This window comes from Lynx rufus, unplaced genomic scaffold (assembly GCF_022079265.1).
Source record: "Lynx rufus isolate CCGP_SWC_20201006 ecotype Redwood Valley unplaced genomic scaffold, mLynRuf1.p SCAF_2, whole genome shotgun sequence".
In the NCBI taxonomy this organism is placed as follows: domain Eukaryota; kingdom Metazoa; phylum Chordata; class Mammalia; order Carnivora; family Felidae; genus Lynx; species Lynx rufus.
The window spans coordinates 203,400,013-203,416,986 of NW_025814834.1; the positions used below are offsets into that span (position 1 = coordinate 203,400,013).

The window sequence follows — 16,974 nt, forward strand, 5'->3', positions numbered from 1 at the left end:
TTACTGCATGTAAGCTATAAGTTACATCTCCATTTTTAAAAACTAATTAAAAAAATGAGAGAGAGAGAGAGAGAGAGAGAGGGAGAGAGAGAGAGAGAGAGGCCCAAGTGAATAGACCAGGGCACAAGTCCTGGCTATCAAGGCTTTGTGAGCGTTTCTGTCCCTCCCTCCGGGCGCCTCCTTCCCCATCCTCCAGACATCAGACCAGATGGTTTCAAAGGATCCAGCTGGCACCGGCAGTCTGAGATTCTGCGAATTCACATACCTATTTGTCCCTGAGTTTGTTGGGAAATTTGGCAAATGCCAAACTCGAATCAATGTGGTGCGGAGAAAAGGGGGCTGGTTGTCTGCCGTGGGCTCAGCCTCGTTTCCAAGGAAGGCAAGGTCTTTGGAAAGTGGGTGGGAACACCCCGCCTCCAGGAGGGAATGTCGCTTTCAATATGAATCATCTTAGGCATCCAACAGCTTGCTCTGGGAATAGATACCCTGACTCACTTCTCCCTGACAGGAACAAGTCTTGCTACTAAAATTTCAGATGTCAAGAGAACCAGCACAGCCCAAATAGCCTCTCAGAGGTTGGGGAGTGGGGGGGGGGGGGGAGAAAGAAAGAAAAAGAAAGAAAGAAATCAGCCTAGTAACCAACGAGGAATCACAGAGGGGATGGGCATCTTTGTACAGAAGACCGGACGAGGCCCAGAGGAAGCCGCCGGCTCACACGGCAGCTGGCGCCAGGGCTGGGACGGGGACCCAAGGCTCCTGACCTCGGGTTTTCTTTGTACAACAACCTGCTACTATATTTTTTAGAGAAATAAATTATGCTCCGTGCTGGTGGGAAGCCTTTTAAACAAAAAGAAAAAAGGAAACGGCCAAGACGCATCTTAATTAGAAAGCGCTTGGGAAAAAAAAATCTTCGCGGGAGGCGGGTACACAGCACCGTGCCACGAACGGTCAGCAGCATCAGAGTGTGAGAACCCAGCAGGCTAATTTAGAGGTGAGCGCGTTGCTCTGGTAATTATCCGGTGTGACCCGAGGGGCTTTCTGGTCTTCAGGAGGTGGCCGGGAAATCATGGAGGTGTCACTCAAGGCCACAGGGAGGCCCCCATGAGGCCGTAGCATCCGACCAGCAACGGCCAGTTCTGCCCGTCCTTCACGTGCGGGGTTAATATTTCCATCCCATCACCCTCCTTGTGCTAAAAGCCCATCTGCCAGTGACCAGCATTTCTAATCCATTTCCTCTGCACTTTGACAGCCTCCAGCGTCCGGATGGAGCGGCCACGGCTCCCCAAACACGTGACTGCCCGGAAGGTTTGCTCGCTGCCCTTACGCCTGACCCGTTCCATCCAAGCAATTGCGACATCGCCACTTCCAAGGAAGATGACAGCTCTTTCTCAAAACAAACTCAAAGCCTGGGTCAGGAATGTGCACCACAGCCTGCTGAAAATCAGTGACAACATGGCCTGACGCTGATTTTCCCAAGAACTATGGGATCCTTGGTGTTTTGGTTTTGTTTTTCAGAAAAAAGAAACCGTCCACACGGTAGATAGGGTGTTTTCAGCCAGAGAAGTCAACGTGCTCTGTTACCCAATAGCAGGGGAGGAGGGAAAGGGCCCCGGGAAGGGGACGCGTGCACGCCAGGCAGGGTGCTGGGGCAACCTAGGCCTGCCCCCCTCGCCGTCACAGGTGAGTAAACTGAGGTTCAGAGAATTCCATGACTTGCCCAGTTTCATTTGCTTGGTAAACGCTAATGAGGACGTGAACTCAGGCGTACCTCCAAAGTCAAAAGGCTGCCTCCCAGAAACAAGCTCAGAGATCTGCGGGAACAACACGGAGTTCTGTGGAAAACCGCAGAAGCAGGTGGCTTTCGCAAACGGTCTCTCTGGCAAAGTGTGCAGTTCCCTAGGTAGCCATACTGGTAGAGTAACTCTCACCCCCACAAAGAGATCCAGGAAGACTGGGGTGCGTGTGTGTGTGGTGGGGGGGAGACTGTGAGCATTTTGCAGGAGGCACTACTGAGTCACACGCCAGAAAGCAATTGTAAAAATGACATCTTGGGACCTGGATTTATTCCCTCTTCAACATCATATTTGCTCCGTTTACAAGGCAAAGATGATTTTTCTCTCTGCCAAGGCCGAACATTCCCAGCCTGTGATCTGAAAATCATGCCGTGTTCATTTTGCCTCTTAACTCACCCAAGGCCATAAATCATCCCTCGAAATGGGGATTTGGTTGGCAGTTCTATAGGGGATTCACAGGGCAGAGGAGGAATCCAATTTGGGGCTCTCACGGTCATCCTGAGCCGGCTGGGAGCAGGGCAGCATTGCTTTTGGCCACACAAGTGCCTCCATGCTCCACGGAGAAGACGCCCGAGAGGCAGATCTCCCGACTAAGCAGGGCCGTTGCTCTCCTGGGTTAGTTTGCGGATTCCAAGTGCACTTTGTGACAAAGGAGGAGGTCAAGGCAACTGGAGAGAGTGAGAGGAACAGAGAGCACAGCAGGATCCAGCCCTTCCCCAGCCAAACCCAGGACGAGGGGCTAGGGGAAAACAGGGCAGGCGAAGACTGAGGTGGGCGATTCATTCATTCCAAAATATTGATTAAGAGCCTACTGCCTGTGATGTGCCAGGCACGGTTTCTTTCCTTGGAATAGAATTATTTTCACAATCATCTTTTAACAAATAGAATAACAGTGGAGGCAGCTTACAGTTAATGAGTGTACTCGGCAGGTGTTTCACACACATCGGCTTTATCTGATCTTTACAGCTGCTGGGTGAAGTAGGTATTATCCTCATTGTACAGATGGAGAAACCGAGGTGCAGAGAGATTAAGAAACCTGGGGCACCTGGGTGGCTCAGCTGGTTAAGTGTCTGACTTCAGCTCAGGTCATGATCTCACAGTTTGTGAGTTCGAGCCCCACACTGGGCTGGCTGCTGTCAGCACAGAGCCCCCTTCAGATCCTCTGTCCTCTTCTCTCTCTGCCCCTCCCCTGCTCACTCGTTATCTCTCTCAAAAATAAATAAACATTTAAAAAGAAAGAAAGAAAGAAACTTGCCCATGGTCACATGACTAGTAAGTGGCAGAGCCAGGATTCGAACTCAGGCGGCTGAGGTTCTCAAATCCATACCTCTCTTAGCTCATTATGCTGACGGCCAGTGGAGTGTTTTGCAATCATGTGTTTTCAGGTTATTGGGCAGGGATAAAATATCTTCCTATGCTGGGAGAACAGAGGAAAATCTGAATCTTTTTTCCAGGCCCTGAATACTCAGCTGATGTCCACTAGAAACTGATGCCTGGAGATGGGCTGCAGCAGACTCTGGCCATGAAGTACATGTCTTCTCCAGCTTCCATGAGGACACTGGAGTAGAAGATACAGCACCACCAGCCCCGAAACCATCCTTCTGCCCTGTTTCCTTCTCTGTGGCCACCGTAAGTGGTCACTGGGGGACAGGGCAGCACGGTGGTTTATGGGTTGGTTTTTGGAGTTTGACAGCCTTGTCATGAAGTCTCTGCTTGATAACTGTGTGACTAAGCAAGTCCTAAAACTCACCTAGTCTCAGTTTCCTTATCTGTGAAATAGGGATATAATGGGTAGTTTATTCCTTCCAAGGGCTATGAGGAAGACTTAAGAGAATGCATGTGCAGGGAACCCCCAAATCAGACACTCCCTGACAGTGTCCTCCTGCTAAAGCTCCACAAACTCCTAGCTCCTGGTGGTGATCTGGCCATGACCGTAGGCCTGCATTTTGACAATCCGGCCTTGGTCAATTTAGCTAATCTCAGAGTGGGTGGTGCAAAGAGCCCTGGGCTGGGACTCATGCCGAGAGTCTGAGCCTCTGTCCTGCAATTAATAGGCTGTGTCACCCCGAAAGTCCCTTCCCCTCTCTGAGCTTGGTTTCCCCCACACTCTCAGATGAAGAAGTAGGACCTGCCTTCAAAGAGTCCCACTGGTGGCACCCTCCCAAGACTCTGTGCTCGTGCCGATTTTCCCTTCTGCCAAGGCAAGATGAAGTTATCATGGCTCACTCGGACTTCTTGGGAGGATTAATGCTCGTTAAGTGCTTCAAGGCTGGCAGCTGGCACCGATGCAAGGTGTCACTTACTACCTGCCCGGAAATTCTTATCCTGGCAGGAGGCTGATTTATTCCATGGCCTTGAACCTTAACCTTCCCCTGCCTCTTCCCTGTTAAAAATTCCTCTGTCAGCTGCTTCAATGAAGGAGCGAACGGGATGCTGTCCGCCAGTGGGCTGCCCACCCATGATCTCTGCCATGGGTACTCAAGGGCTGGGAAGACAGGGCAGGCTTGGAAAGCCCTGGAGCCCTCAGGTGGCCCCCTGAGCCCAGGGGTCTTGGGCATGCTCCAGTCAAAACAGGAGGGGCACATACTGTCCTAAGGGACTCACATCATCCTCACATCAGCTGACTTGAAGAACGCCAGGCATGAATATGAGCGCTTCTGTGCCTTAGCTCCTTTAGCTCTCAAACCAATCCTGTGAGTAGCTGGTACTGTTGTCCCAACTTACAGCTGGGACACTGAGGCCCAGAAAGGTTAAACTTGCCCACGATCACACAGCTAACCAGTGTGGAGCAGCATGCAAATGCAAGCCGTGTGGCCCCTGAGTCCCATGCTCCTCAGCTAGCTCATTTGATGTCCTCCAACTCCTAGCAGCAGCCCTTTGCATAGGTAAGGAAGCTGGGCCTCTGTGCACCGAGCCTCTGAGAGTTACCAGCGATAAGAGCACTGCCATCGAGTGCCTGCTCTGGGTCTGGCTCGGGGCTAGGCCTTTGTCTCCAGTCTGTCACCACAGGCCCAGGAGACAGGGGCCTCTGCCCCACTCCACAGTCTGAGGCCACACAGCTACCACGTGGCAACACAGAGGCCCTGCTCAGGCAGGCTTAGATCCAAAGTCCACGCTCTTTCCACCACCTGGCTGGACACTAACAGGGACGTTCCGGTGACATCTCAGAGGACGGGGAAAGAAGCGGATAGCTGCCGTGGCCTGGGCCACAAGGCAAGGAGCAGGCTGTGTCCTTACCCACAGCCCCGGGGTCTTGGGAACAATTTCGGACAGGGCCTGCTGAGCCGGATGTTAGTGAAAAGGAAGCCACTTTGATACTGAATTGCTTAGGACACGAACACTGGCTTGAGAGACACCTTGCTCAGTGGTCTTGCTCTCAGAGTGAGAACAGATTCAGGGAGGGGTGCACGGGCAGCTGAGAGGGGAACCAACGTGGTGAAATGCGGAGGAGAGCCGCACAGGACACCACGCTCGGCATCTGATGTTCTCCCTGCAGAGCCAGGCGCCAGTGTGAACCCATCACTCCTCCCCGCATGCAGCCCTCTTGGCCTTGCAGGCCAGGAAGAGGGGACTGCAAGAGCCCGCGTCCAAACGACTCGGCCGGGTGGGGCAGGGTGGGCACTGCTCCCACCCGACCTTCTCGGCGGGCCTCAGTTTACGGCGAAGTCACGGAAGACGGCAGCGGCCAGAGCCCAGCAACGAGGCCACCCAGCGGCCCACGTGAGTCCAGAAAAAGAAGTGGCAGGGTGACAAGCAGCTGAATTCAGGCCAGTTCACCTCCTTCTGTCTTCGGGAACAGTCTGGCTTCAAAGCCCCTCATGGATCCAGTCCAAACCAGAACCTCTTCCTCCTCTGCATTCCCATAAGCCTCTGTCTCATAAGACACACATGCGGTCGCCACGGTCATAGCTACTACCCATTTGGCAGGTTCTCCGTGTCAGGTAGGCCCTGGGCTGGGGCTCTGAGGTCTTCTTTAGCTCCGCTGTGCAGAAAAACTCAGGATCGTAGAGAGATGACTTGCCTAAGCTCACACAACCAGGAGCTGGTAAATAAACACTTGTTGAGTGAAAGAGTAAACTGAGACCAGCTCTCCCTGCCCAGTACCCGGGCCCCTGCCCACCCTCCTCTCCCAGGAACCAGCCGCCCACTGCCACTTCTCTGCTGGCGGCAGAAGAAAGACACTGCGTCACTGCCAGGACTGTTGCGAACACTGGATGATGTGGCACCGGGGGTCCTGCTAAGGCTGCTCTGGGAGACAGATGCCCGGGGGACCTCAGGACCTCCCATGGCCTCACCTGGGCAACTGCCGACTGCATTTGTTATGCCGTAAATCGTAAATCACTCGTACACGCTTGGCCCTCTGCGTGGTCGTACGTGCTCACACAGAAGTCCAGTGTGAAGGACGGACGAGCAGGGGCCCAGAGAGGCAAAGTGACTTGGACCTGGCCACACAGCGCAGGGCAGAGTGAGGACCTGTACCCAGGTCCAAGTTTCTTTCCACCATTCCAGCTGCCCACTCTCCATCAGGTCTGGTGACTGAAGGGGGGCTGAAGAGTTGAGGTGCAAATGGCAGCCTCGAGGAACGTTTACACAAGGGGAGGTGGCTTAGCCCGATCCTCCCTGGAGTGCTCCCCGTGGTGCTCCCTCTGTCCCCATGGATGGTCTGAGCAACAGCTATGCCCCTGCTGCGCAGTTTCAGAAATCAGCCTCCCCCGACTTCCACCAATTCCCCGAAAATTCGCACACTGCCTCCGTGGTTCCAGCCCCGATGTACACCAGGAGCCAAAGCTCCAACAACTCTGAGGAGACTCACGCCAGCCGCCTTTCCCCCGGGCTGATGTTGGGGAAGGTCTGTTCTAAGGCAGGGAGGACAACCAGGCTCCTCAACAGAAATCTGCACATTTCATATTTGAGGTTAAGGAAACATCTGTCTTCCTCTCCTCTGACTCAAGAGTCCTCCGTAGCAATCTATGCTAAGACAACATTTTATGCACAAAGATGGTAACTGCTGAATTGTTTTTAATAGCAAAAAAATGGAAACGGCTTCTGTCCAACGTTAGCAGGATAGTTAAATGAACTACGGCACATCCATGCATTAATTGCAACCATTAAAACCATTCTTTATGAAAAAAATTTGAATAAGTTAGGGAAATACCTATGAATGTAACATTAAGCCAAAACAGAGAGAGACAGAGAGAGAAAGAGGACATGGAATTGCATACAGAGAGGGAAAAAAAGTACAGAGAAGACTGGAAGGAAGTGAACCAAGATATCAACACAGGCTGCATCCGGGTGGCAGAACGAGTTGTTTGTTTTCTGTTTTACACCTTTTGATACTTTTTCTTTTCTCCTAAATTCCTGTGATAATCAGAGAAATAAAAGCAGCTACCCAAATTCTTTCTTTCTCTCTCTCTTCCTTTTCCACCCCCACCCCCCGCCCCCGAGACACACACACACACACGCACGCGCGCGCACCCTGAGTGAATTATCTGAACGCCCAGAAATGATGTGATGCTGACTGGTTACAGGGAGGAAAGCAGGTCCTGTGACTCTTCTCCCTCAACACAAATGCTTCTAATAAGACCATACACACAGGGGCCATTCCTTTAAATTTGTCTTCAAGGTTTTCCTGGGAGGGGAGCCTGGGTGGCTCAGTTGGTTAAGTGGCTGACTCCTGATACCGGCTCAGGTCGTGATCTTGCGGTCGTGAGATCAAGCCCTGAGTCAGGCTCCACACTGAGCATGGAGCATGCCTGGGATTCTCTCTCTCTCTCTCTCTCTCTCGCTCCCTCTGCCCCTCTCGCCTGCCCTCTCTCTCTCTCAAAATAAATACACATTAAAAAGGTTTTCCTGGGACTTTTCAACTGACTTGGTTCTTTGGGTCTGGACCTCAGGAGCCTGCGTCTCTAAGGAGTAAGGAGCACAGCAGGTGAATTTTTGTCTCCAGCTCCAGACAGCTCCCATCTCTCAAGGAAGAAGCAAGCCAGGAGGCTTTTCTTGTGAAAGGCCTACAGAGAGGAGAGCTGGCGACTTGGAAGGGTGTTAAATTTGGAACGTGAGGTCATGCCCACAATAAGGCACTCTGCAGTCTCTCCAGCTGAGAGAGGCTTTCGAGTTAGGAAAACTGTGGCTGGAGACGGAAGAGACATGGGCAAGTGAGGCTGCAGGTCACACACGAGCTGGTGACACGAGGTAGCACCCATGCCGCTCCCTGCCGGGCTACAGTTCTGTCCGTCCACCAAGTCAGCATGCGAGGCGCACCTGTAGGACCCTGGAAGCAGTGCCCGCACCCACGTCATCAGAAACCTCTTCTGTTTCTCTATGAAATCACCCGAGATCATTTTACAGCTACGCCTGGAGGAGTGGATTTAAAGCCCCTCCGCATCTGTGTCCTTCAGAGCTCCAAACCTACTCCTTGGAAGCAGGTCTCCATTCCTCACTGTCCCCGGCCACACGTCCGAGTGTGTTTGCTCGAAAACACACACTAAGTACATGCAAAGACGAGTGTGAAGTGAGACGGAAGCGTGTGGGCTTCCCCCAAATCTAGAAAGCTCAGAAGCCTGAACAGCCCAGAAGGAAGTCAGCCTTGGGATCCCCCAGGTCTGGGGAAATAGGAACACAACTCAGGGGGTGAAAAGTCAAAACCGCACCCCACTCGGTCCGCAGCGGGGGGGCAGTGGGTCTGCCGGACACCAACTCACCGAACATGCTGCCCTCGTAGCCGTCTTTCGTGAGTGGCCGGAGCTCGTTTTTCCCCATCGCGTAACGCTTGTAGCTCTGCCAGGCGAACTGCATCATCTACAAGAAAAAGCAGGAAACGGAACCTGAGCACGGCCGTTCCCAACAACCTGTACCGGCCACCTGGCTTTGCCCTCTGCAACAGGATCCGAAACCACACTGAAAAAATAACCTTCCAGGGGCGCCTGAGTGGCTCAGTCGGTTAAGCGTCCGACGTCGGCTCAGGTCATGATCCTGCGGTTAGTGAGTTCGAGCCTCACATCGGGCTCTGTGCTGACAGCTGGGAGTCTGGAACCTGCTTCACATTCTGTGTGTGTGTGTGTCTCTCTCTCTGCCCCTCTCCACAGCTGCCTGAAAGGCCGTTCTCCTCAGACGACCCCATGAGTCCAGAGTCTACCCACAGATTCCTTAGAGAAGACACAGAAAGCACCAAATATATTCTAGCCACCCTTCAGTGCCAAAGAGAAAAGCTACCTCTTCCATGAAGCCTTCCTGTTTTGCTCTGGCCTAAACTGATCCTCTGAAAGGAAGGAAATAACTCGCTGAGTGGTGCCAGGTGTAATCTAATAAAGCAATCCCCTATTGAGGCATTGTTGACTCCATTCCGTAGATAAGGACACAGGGCAAAGACATGAGGTCACTTGTCCAAGGTTACCCAGAGTCAATGAGAGTGCTGGGAATGGAACCGGTGCCCTGCGGCCCCAAAGCCGTAGGCCTGTCCCCCAAAGTCCTTGTTTTGTCCCCTAAAGTCACCACATGAGTCTCTCTGAACTTTTCCAACACCTGTTGACGTACCCTGGCCATCCCAGGCTCCCTAGCACCCCAGCTAGTCACTGTCAGTTTTTGTTCCCCTGGCTCTGAACCATAAGCTCCTTGAAGCCAGAAACTGTGCTTGCCTCAGTTTCTCCCACAGCACCCAGCACAGGGCTTGGTACATGTAGGCAGCAATGAGTATTTATTGACTTTGGCACCCAGGCTGTGCAGTTCTTACTACATTAAGGCAACTATGTTGGCCTGTAGGAACATCATGCAACCACCTTGGTCCTCCAGCCGCACTTAGCACTGGAGGCTGGAGGAAGCCAGGCTAACAATATACCCTCAGCCCTGCTCCCCCGTCCCCCAGGGTCCCCCTTATTTGCCTCAAGGATGCTGTCTTTTTGCCTCTGCATGGTGGGCTGCCTGCGTGACAGCGGAGCAGAGGAGGGAGCAGGGGCAGGCAGCAGAGGCACAGCTGAGGGACAGGTGGGCGAGGAGGCAGCTGGTGTGGTGGAAAGAACTCAGGCTTCAGGGCCAGAGCGGCCTGGGTTCTCATCTCACCTCTGCTTTGACTTTGGCAAGTCATGGAGCCTCAGTGGACATCTCTTTGAAATGGAAACAGCAAGGGCTACTTTGCTGAAAGGTTTAATCCCCAATCCTGAAAGGTTTGCATGAAAGAAAGTAGCTGGAAATGCCTGGTTTCCGACCTGCACGTGATTGACAAGCCTCCTCAGCCTCTAAAATTCCCATCCGGTCCCCCAAGCCTCAGCCACCTCCCTCCTTCCAGTCACCCTTAGCTCTCAAACTCTGTGTGCATTAGAATCACCTGGAAAGCTTGCTGAATCTATCAGCCCCATCCTTGAGTTTCTGATTCAGCAGGTCTGGGAGGACGGGGCCAGGAATTTGCCTTTCTACTGAGTTCCCGCGTGATGCTGCTGGTCCATGGGCCACCCCTGAAAACGACAGATCTGATGATGTGTTTCTTTCTATTTCCAACCTCACCTCCAGACGCTGTCCGGCACCCTTCTACTTTTCTCCCCCTATCTCCCAGCCTACCTTCCTGTCTCAGCTCCCTCTCTCTGGACGTCTCTATCTTCATCCTCTATGTTCTGCCACTCCGGGTACCAAGGCTTAGAAGCAGTCCCTTCCAGACACATCTGGACCAAAACTTCTGCTGTGTTTGCCACTGTGGCCCAAACACACAGACCAGGAGGGCAGACGTGACAAGCCTAGGTCCCGCATTCCCTGTGAAGTGGCAGAATAATCTAGCAGCACCTCTCCATTTCGTAGACGTTCAAGCCGAGGCTCCGAGATGGAAGTGATCAGGGAAGCACAGCCAGCAGGGCTGGAATCCAGCTCTTTCGACTCCCACACCGGCCAAGCCCATCCCCATGCCTGGCCTGATATGTGGCTTCCCATGTGACATACATGAAAATGTCATGGTAACGCATGCCAAGCACTTGGCACAGGCTTTGAGTCCTAGTTCTATTCCTCTGTTATTTTCTACTTATCCTGAATTGGCAATAACAGAAACTAATTGCCGGGTATGAGTGCTTAAGGGAGACTGGCCTCCTCCCTCAGTCTCTCTTATCTGGAGGCCCCCTCAGTTTAGCCATTGTGGGGGGGGGAGGGGAGGGTGGGAGAGCGGCAGGAGGCTGGTAAAACATAAATGACAGCAGGGAAGCAGCAGCAGAGGTCTGGAGGGGGAGGACCGCACCCTCCCTTCCAATCCCCCCTGCTTAAGAGAAAGAGAGAGAAGTGGGTGTACCAGGGTAATTAGGAGAATCGTAGGTATCTACGTGTTCTCAGAGGAGCTGCCACTGTGGAGACGTTTGGAACGGGGCCCGCGTTCTCAGTCATCCACATCAGTGGAGGGGAACGGAGGCACAAATAATCCCTGCGCCACTTGGGACTAGATTCAGGAAGCAACCAGAGTGGCTCTCAGTCTCTCTCTCTCTCTCATACACACACACACACACACACACACACACACACACACACACACGACGTCTCCCATCTCGGCTCACAAGTGGCTCAACCTGGGCACTGGATGAGCAGGGGACGGGAAAAGACCCCCAGCCAGGTAGTCCTTACTTCTCTTCCTCAAGCCCCGCAAGCAAGCACCGACCAGGTGTCCTGTCCCGTGCTCAGCGGCAGTTTGGGCCACAGCCACAGTGGGGATGCTCCCCTGGCCTCACCCTCTACTTCCTGCCAACTGCTTATCTTCCTTCAGATCCCAGTGGAAATAGTGTGCAGGGCAATTTGCAGGGCAGGAGGCCTAAGTCAGACCTGCACCCCCCCCTCCTTCCCCTGCATTCCTGATGTCACGCCCTGCAGCAGCCTGCAGTCAAGTTTTATACTTGGATTATGGGGTAAGTCCCCTAAACCCCTATTCATTGCCACATGCCTGGCAACTCATCCAGGGACTGGCACATAATAGGTGGCTCACTAAATATTTGCTGAATGACTGTAAGAACAAGAAAATGGCTGTAGAGTTTAACACATGGTTGGCAGACTGGCAGACCACACACATCATGGGCAAGGCAGGTAATGGGTCAGAGGGGCGGGGCTTCTGCACAACAGAGGCACTCAGAAGAGGGCGAGTGTGTGTGTCTCAAGTGGATCCCCAAGTGTGCTGACGGACACACAGGACTGTGAGGGGCACAAGCTGAGGATGACCCACAAAAAGGCTAATCTCACTCTGCAGCTGGTGATACATGCCTTGGGTGACCCTCGGATTGGGCTTGAGAGGTAGATAGTCCCTGGCTTCATGTTAGGCAATTCTAAGACCTCAAAGGTCATCAAGTCTCCCTCTTGCCTCATGCAAGTTCTTTAATAAAAGATTATGCCATGTCTCTTTGAACACCCCCAGTGACGGGGTGCTCACCACCTTACCAAGCAGCCCATCTGACTGTAGTTTCACAAAGTTCTTCCTTAATCAGTCCAAATCTGTTTTCCCTATGGGCCATGGGGAAGACAGTTCATACTGCTTTCATAGCAGAGACCTTCCGACAGGTAGGTCAACTCACCAGTCACCTCAGGCTGTCTGTTGGCCAACTGAGTGCCCAGCTCCTTCAACAGCACCCCTCACGGCAGAGCCCTGAGTCCCCTGAAACGGCAGACCCACACGTCGTAACGTTTTTCCAAGATGCCCCGAGACTTCGTTGCCCATTCGTTATGGCTGGCTATACTTTTGTTAATGAGTCGAAAACCAAAGTGCAGACTCTCCCTACTCTCATCTGGACCAGATCCTGTGGGCGGGGACTTGCCACTTGTCCCTAATAATTTCATCTTGTAGGACTCTGCCTACCATTCTGTGCTGTCAGGATCTTTCTGGAATCAGATCTTATAATTCAATGTGCATGTGTCTGTCTGCTTTGGGTAATCTGCAAACTTGATAGGACTGCCATCTGTGTCTCCCCCTGAGTTTTGGACAGAAACATTAAACAGGGGGGCTGAGAACGGCGTCGGGGAACAGCAGCAGGGGCCTTTCTCCTGGATGTAGCATTTTTGAGTGTCATCTGTCAGCAAGTGAGGAGCCCACCAATCACTACAAGCCCCGTGTCTCCATTTTTGGACATGGAGATATTTGAAGGACAGGGCTGAAACACAAAACAGTCCCCTAACATAGCTTGTACAGAAAAAATAAATTGCTGCTTTTTTTCTTTTAAGGAAAATCAGGGGTTAGACTGGCACGATTTGTTCTTAGAGAACCCATTTTGGCTCCTCCGAATCAGCATTTTTTGTTCTAAATGCTTGCAAATCACTAACTTAAAAACCTATTACTGTCTCTTAGGAGGCTATAATCAAAAAGACGGACAACAGCGAGTGTTGGCCACAACGGGGAGAAATTGGAACCCTCGTGCATTGCTGATGGGAATGAAAATGGTGTAGTCACATTGGAGAGAAGTTTGGTGTTGGAGAGAATTTTGGTTAAATAGTCCCAGCAACTGCACTTTTAGGTGTGGACCTGTGTAGAAAAGAGCCAACAGCTGGCCCCAGGCTTCTATCCCTGGAAAGGCCTGCCTGCAAGGTTGGTCCTTGGCTGGCATGTGGGAACGTGGATTTCGCGAATGTTCCCACCATCCTAAGTAGTGAGGGTAGTTTCCTGACCTTATGCTGAACACCCGCTTTCCTTCAGGGAGTCTAGAGTTTTGGTACATGCTAAAATGGTACCTATGTGGGGCACCTGGGTGGCTCAGTCGGTTGTGTCTGACTTCGGCTCAGGTCATGATCTCACGGTTCACGGGTTCAAGCCCCCCATCGGGCTCCATGCTGACAGTTCAGAGCCTGGAGCCTGCTTCGGATTCTGTGTCTCCCTCTCGTCCTGCCCCTTCCTAACTTGCACTCTGTCTCTCTCTCTCTCTCTCTCTCTCTCAAATATGAACAAACGTTAAAAAAAATCAAAAATAAAATAAGATAAAATAAAATAGTACCTATGTGACCATACCCCAGTAAAAACCTCAGGCACTGAGTCTCTAATGAGCTTCCCTGATAAATAACACCTCATGCGTGTTGTCACAATTCCGTGCTAGAAGAACTCAGCATCTCCTGCGTGATTCCACCGGGACAGGACTCTTGGAAGCGGTGCCTGGTTTCCTCTGGGCTTCCCTGCATGCACTTTCTCCCTCTGCTGATTTCTCTCTGCGTCCTGTCGCTACAGTAAAAATCTCAGCCGGGAGTAGGGCTAAGTGCTGAAGCTTGTGAGCCCTCCTGGCGAATCACTGAACCTAGGGGTCCCCTGACACGTCCCCTGGAAAATAAAAAAAACACGAGTCTGCACAAAAGCTTGTATACAAATGTGCACAGCAGCGCTATTTTTAATAGCGCAAAGGTGAAAACAACCCAAATGTCCACTGACTGATGAATGAATCAACAAAATGTAGAATACATATAAAATGGAGTAGTACTTAGCCATAAACAGAAAGGAAGTACAATATACACCAGAGCACGGAGGGACCTTGAAAACACTGTGCTAAGGGAAAGCCAGACACAAAAGGCCACGGAATGCAGGCTTCCATGTCATGAAATGTCCAGAACAGGCCAATCCATGCAGACGGGAAGTAGATTAGTGGTCACCAGGGGCTGGGGAAAGGAAGACATGGAGAATGACGACTAGTGGGTATGACGCCTTTTTGGGGTGATGAAAATGATCTATAGTTGGTGGATGAGGACTGTACAGCTATGTGAATTACTAAGAACCACTGAATTTTATACTTTCAAAACAGGTGATTTTTATGGTATGCAAATTATATCTCAGTATTTATATTTTTTATTTTATTTTATTAAAAAAATTTTTAATGTTTATTTATCTTTGAGAGATAGAGAGAGAGACAGACTACAAGTGGGGGAAAGGCAGAGACAGAGAGGGACACAGAATCCGAAGCAGGCTCCAGGCTCTGAGATGTCAGCACAGAGCCTGATGCGGGGCTCGAACTTGCGAACCGTGAGGCCATGACCTGAGCTGAATTCAGACGCTTAACCGACTGAGCCACCCAGGCGCCCCAAGTTATTTATATTTTTAAAAACTATTAGTAGGGACAATTAGATGTCATACACCACGTGATATGACACACTGAGGATACACCACCATCATTTCAGTGGCATTCCCGCCCAAAACACAAACCGAAATCTGGGGACAATGTACAACATAAATGACCTTCACTCTTCAAAGACATTAAGGTCATGAAAGAAAAGGAAAGACGGAGGGACTGTTATAGACTCAAGGAGACCAGAGAGACATGACCTAAATGCTGTATGTGAACTTGAATGTAATCCCAGAGCAGCGATTATTATTATTTCTATAAAGACAACTTTCAACAGAACTGACAAAATCTGAATGGGGTGTAAGAATCAGGTGGCAGTATCATATCAGTGTCAAATTTCTTTCTTTCTTTCTTTCTCTCTCTCTCTCTCTTTTCTTTCTTTCTTTCTTTCTTTCTTTCTTTCTTTCTTTCTTTCTTTCTTTCTTTCTTTCTTTCTTTTCCTCCCGTCCTTTCGATTTATTTTGAGAGAGTGCGAGCAGTAGAGGGGCAGAGAGAGAATCCCATGCTGTCGGCACAGGGTTCAGTCTCACGAACCATGAGATCATGACCTGAGCCAAAATCAAGAGTCAGATGCTTAGCCAACTGAGCCACCCAGGCACCCCTCAATTTCCTATTTTAACAGTTTTACTGTGGTTATGTAGAAAAGTGGCATGAAGGTTTTGGAAATACACAATGCAGTATTTAAGGGTTAGGGGCATTATGCTTGCGACTTACTCTCAAATGGCTCAGAAAACTGTGTTATGTGTGTGTAGCAAGAGAAAAGAGAAAACAGGGTAATATTTGAGGAATCTGAGTGAAGGGTAAATGTGATATCTTTTTTATATTTTTGCAACTTTTCTACAAGTCTGAGACTATTTAAAAAAAAAAACAGGGGCGCCTGGGTGGCGCAGTCGGTTAGGCGTCCGACTTCAGCCAGGTCACGATCTCACGGTCCGGGAGTTCGAGCCCCGCGTCAGGCTCTGGGCTGATGGCTCGGAGCCTGGAGCCTGCTTCCGATTCTGTGTCTCCCTCTCTCTCTGCCCCTCCCCCGTTCATGCTCTGTCTCTCTCTGTCCCAAAAATAAATAAACGTTGAAAAAAAAAAAATTTAAAAAAAAAAAAAAACATTTGGGGGGGGCACCTGACTGGCTCAGTGGGTAGAGCATACACTGCTTATTCTCAGGGTTGTGAGTTTGAGCCCCATTTTGGGCATAGAGCCTACCTAAAAAAGGGGGGCTAGAGAGGTGCCTGGGTGGCTCAGTCAGTTAAGCGTCCAACTTCAGCTCAGGTTATGATCTCACAGTTCGTGAGTTTGAGCTCCGCGTCGGGCTCTGTGCTGACAGCTCAGAGCCTGGAGCCTGTTTCCGATTCTGTGTCTCCCTCTCTCTCTCTGACCCTCCCCCGTTCATGCTCTGTCTCTCTCTGTCTCAAAAATAAATAAATGTTTAAAAAAAAATTAAAGAAAAAAGAACCGGGCGGTTAACCAACTGAGCCACCCAGGTGCCCGCTGTTTACCTCCACTTTTATAAACTATGACAGAACGCGCCCGTTGCCAGACTCTCTGCAAGGCCTGTCCTGCCAGCTCTAGTCAAAAGTAGGAGCAAATGAGGAACTAGCAGTTTGGGCTTTTCCTTTTATAATGATGTTACTATGTTCAAATGAGATGCCCATCCGTACTCTGTTCTTCCCATTCCAAAAATAAATAGTCCCCTTTTGTGGTTCTGAGCATTTTCCAGAAGTCTCAGCTCAGTCCAGGCTTCAGCCCCCATTCTCGTTCTCCACATCCAGGTCGCTCCCCACACTTGAGCTCAGCTCTGGTCCCCCTACCTCCGTCTTCTGTACACATTCTTTATGATACTTTTAAAGAATATGGGGCGCCTGGGTGGCGCAGTCGGTTAAGCGTCCGACTTCAGCCAGGTCACGATCTCGCGGTCCGTGAGTTCGAGCCCCGCGTCGGGCTCTGGGCTGATGGCTCAGAGCCTGGAGCCTGTTTCCGATTCTGTGTCTCCCTCTCTCTCTGCCCCTCCCCCGTTCATGCTCTGTCTCTCTCTGTCCCAAAATAAATAAACGTTGAAAAAAAATAAATAAAGTTGCTAACCCTATCTATCCTTCCTTCCATCATCCATCCATCCATCCATCTGTCCATCCATCTCTTAATGTATC

The 16,974-nt window shown here is 51.0% G+C and overlaps 1 protein-coding gene and 1 long non-coding RNA gene across 3 annotated transcripts in view; one reads left to right on the plus strand and one right to left on the minus strand.

Moving 5' to 3' along the window:
- The window catches only part of MAN1C1 (mannosidase alpha class 1C member 1), a 141,042-nt gene that overhangs the window by 77,553 nt on the left and 46,515 nt on the right, over window positions 1-16,974 (minus strand). For both annotated transcript variants that reach the window (XM_047083490.1, XM_047083489.1), the window contains exon 2: window positions 8,495-8,591. In XM_047083490.1, coding sequence (XP_046939446.1) covers window positions 8,495-8,591 — 97 coding nt within the window. The remainder of the gene's footprint in view (window positions 1-8,494; window positions 8,592-16,974) is intronic.
- Window positions 602-7,158, plus strand: LOC124515012 (uncharacterized). Its single transcript, XR_006962718.1, has 3 exons — window positions 602-991; window positions 1,250-1,680; window positions 3,248-7,158. It is a non-coding gene; the product is annotated as an uncharacterized LOC124515012 (long non-coding RNA).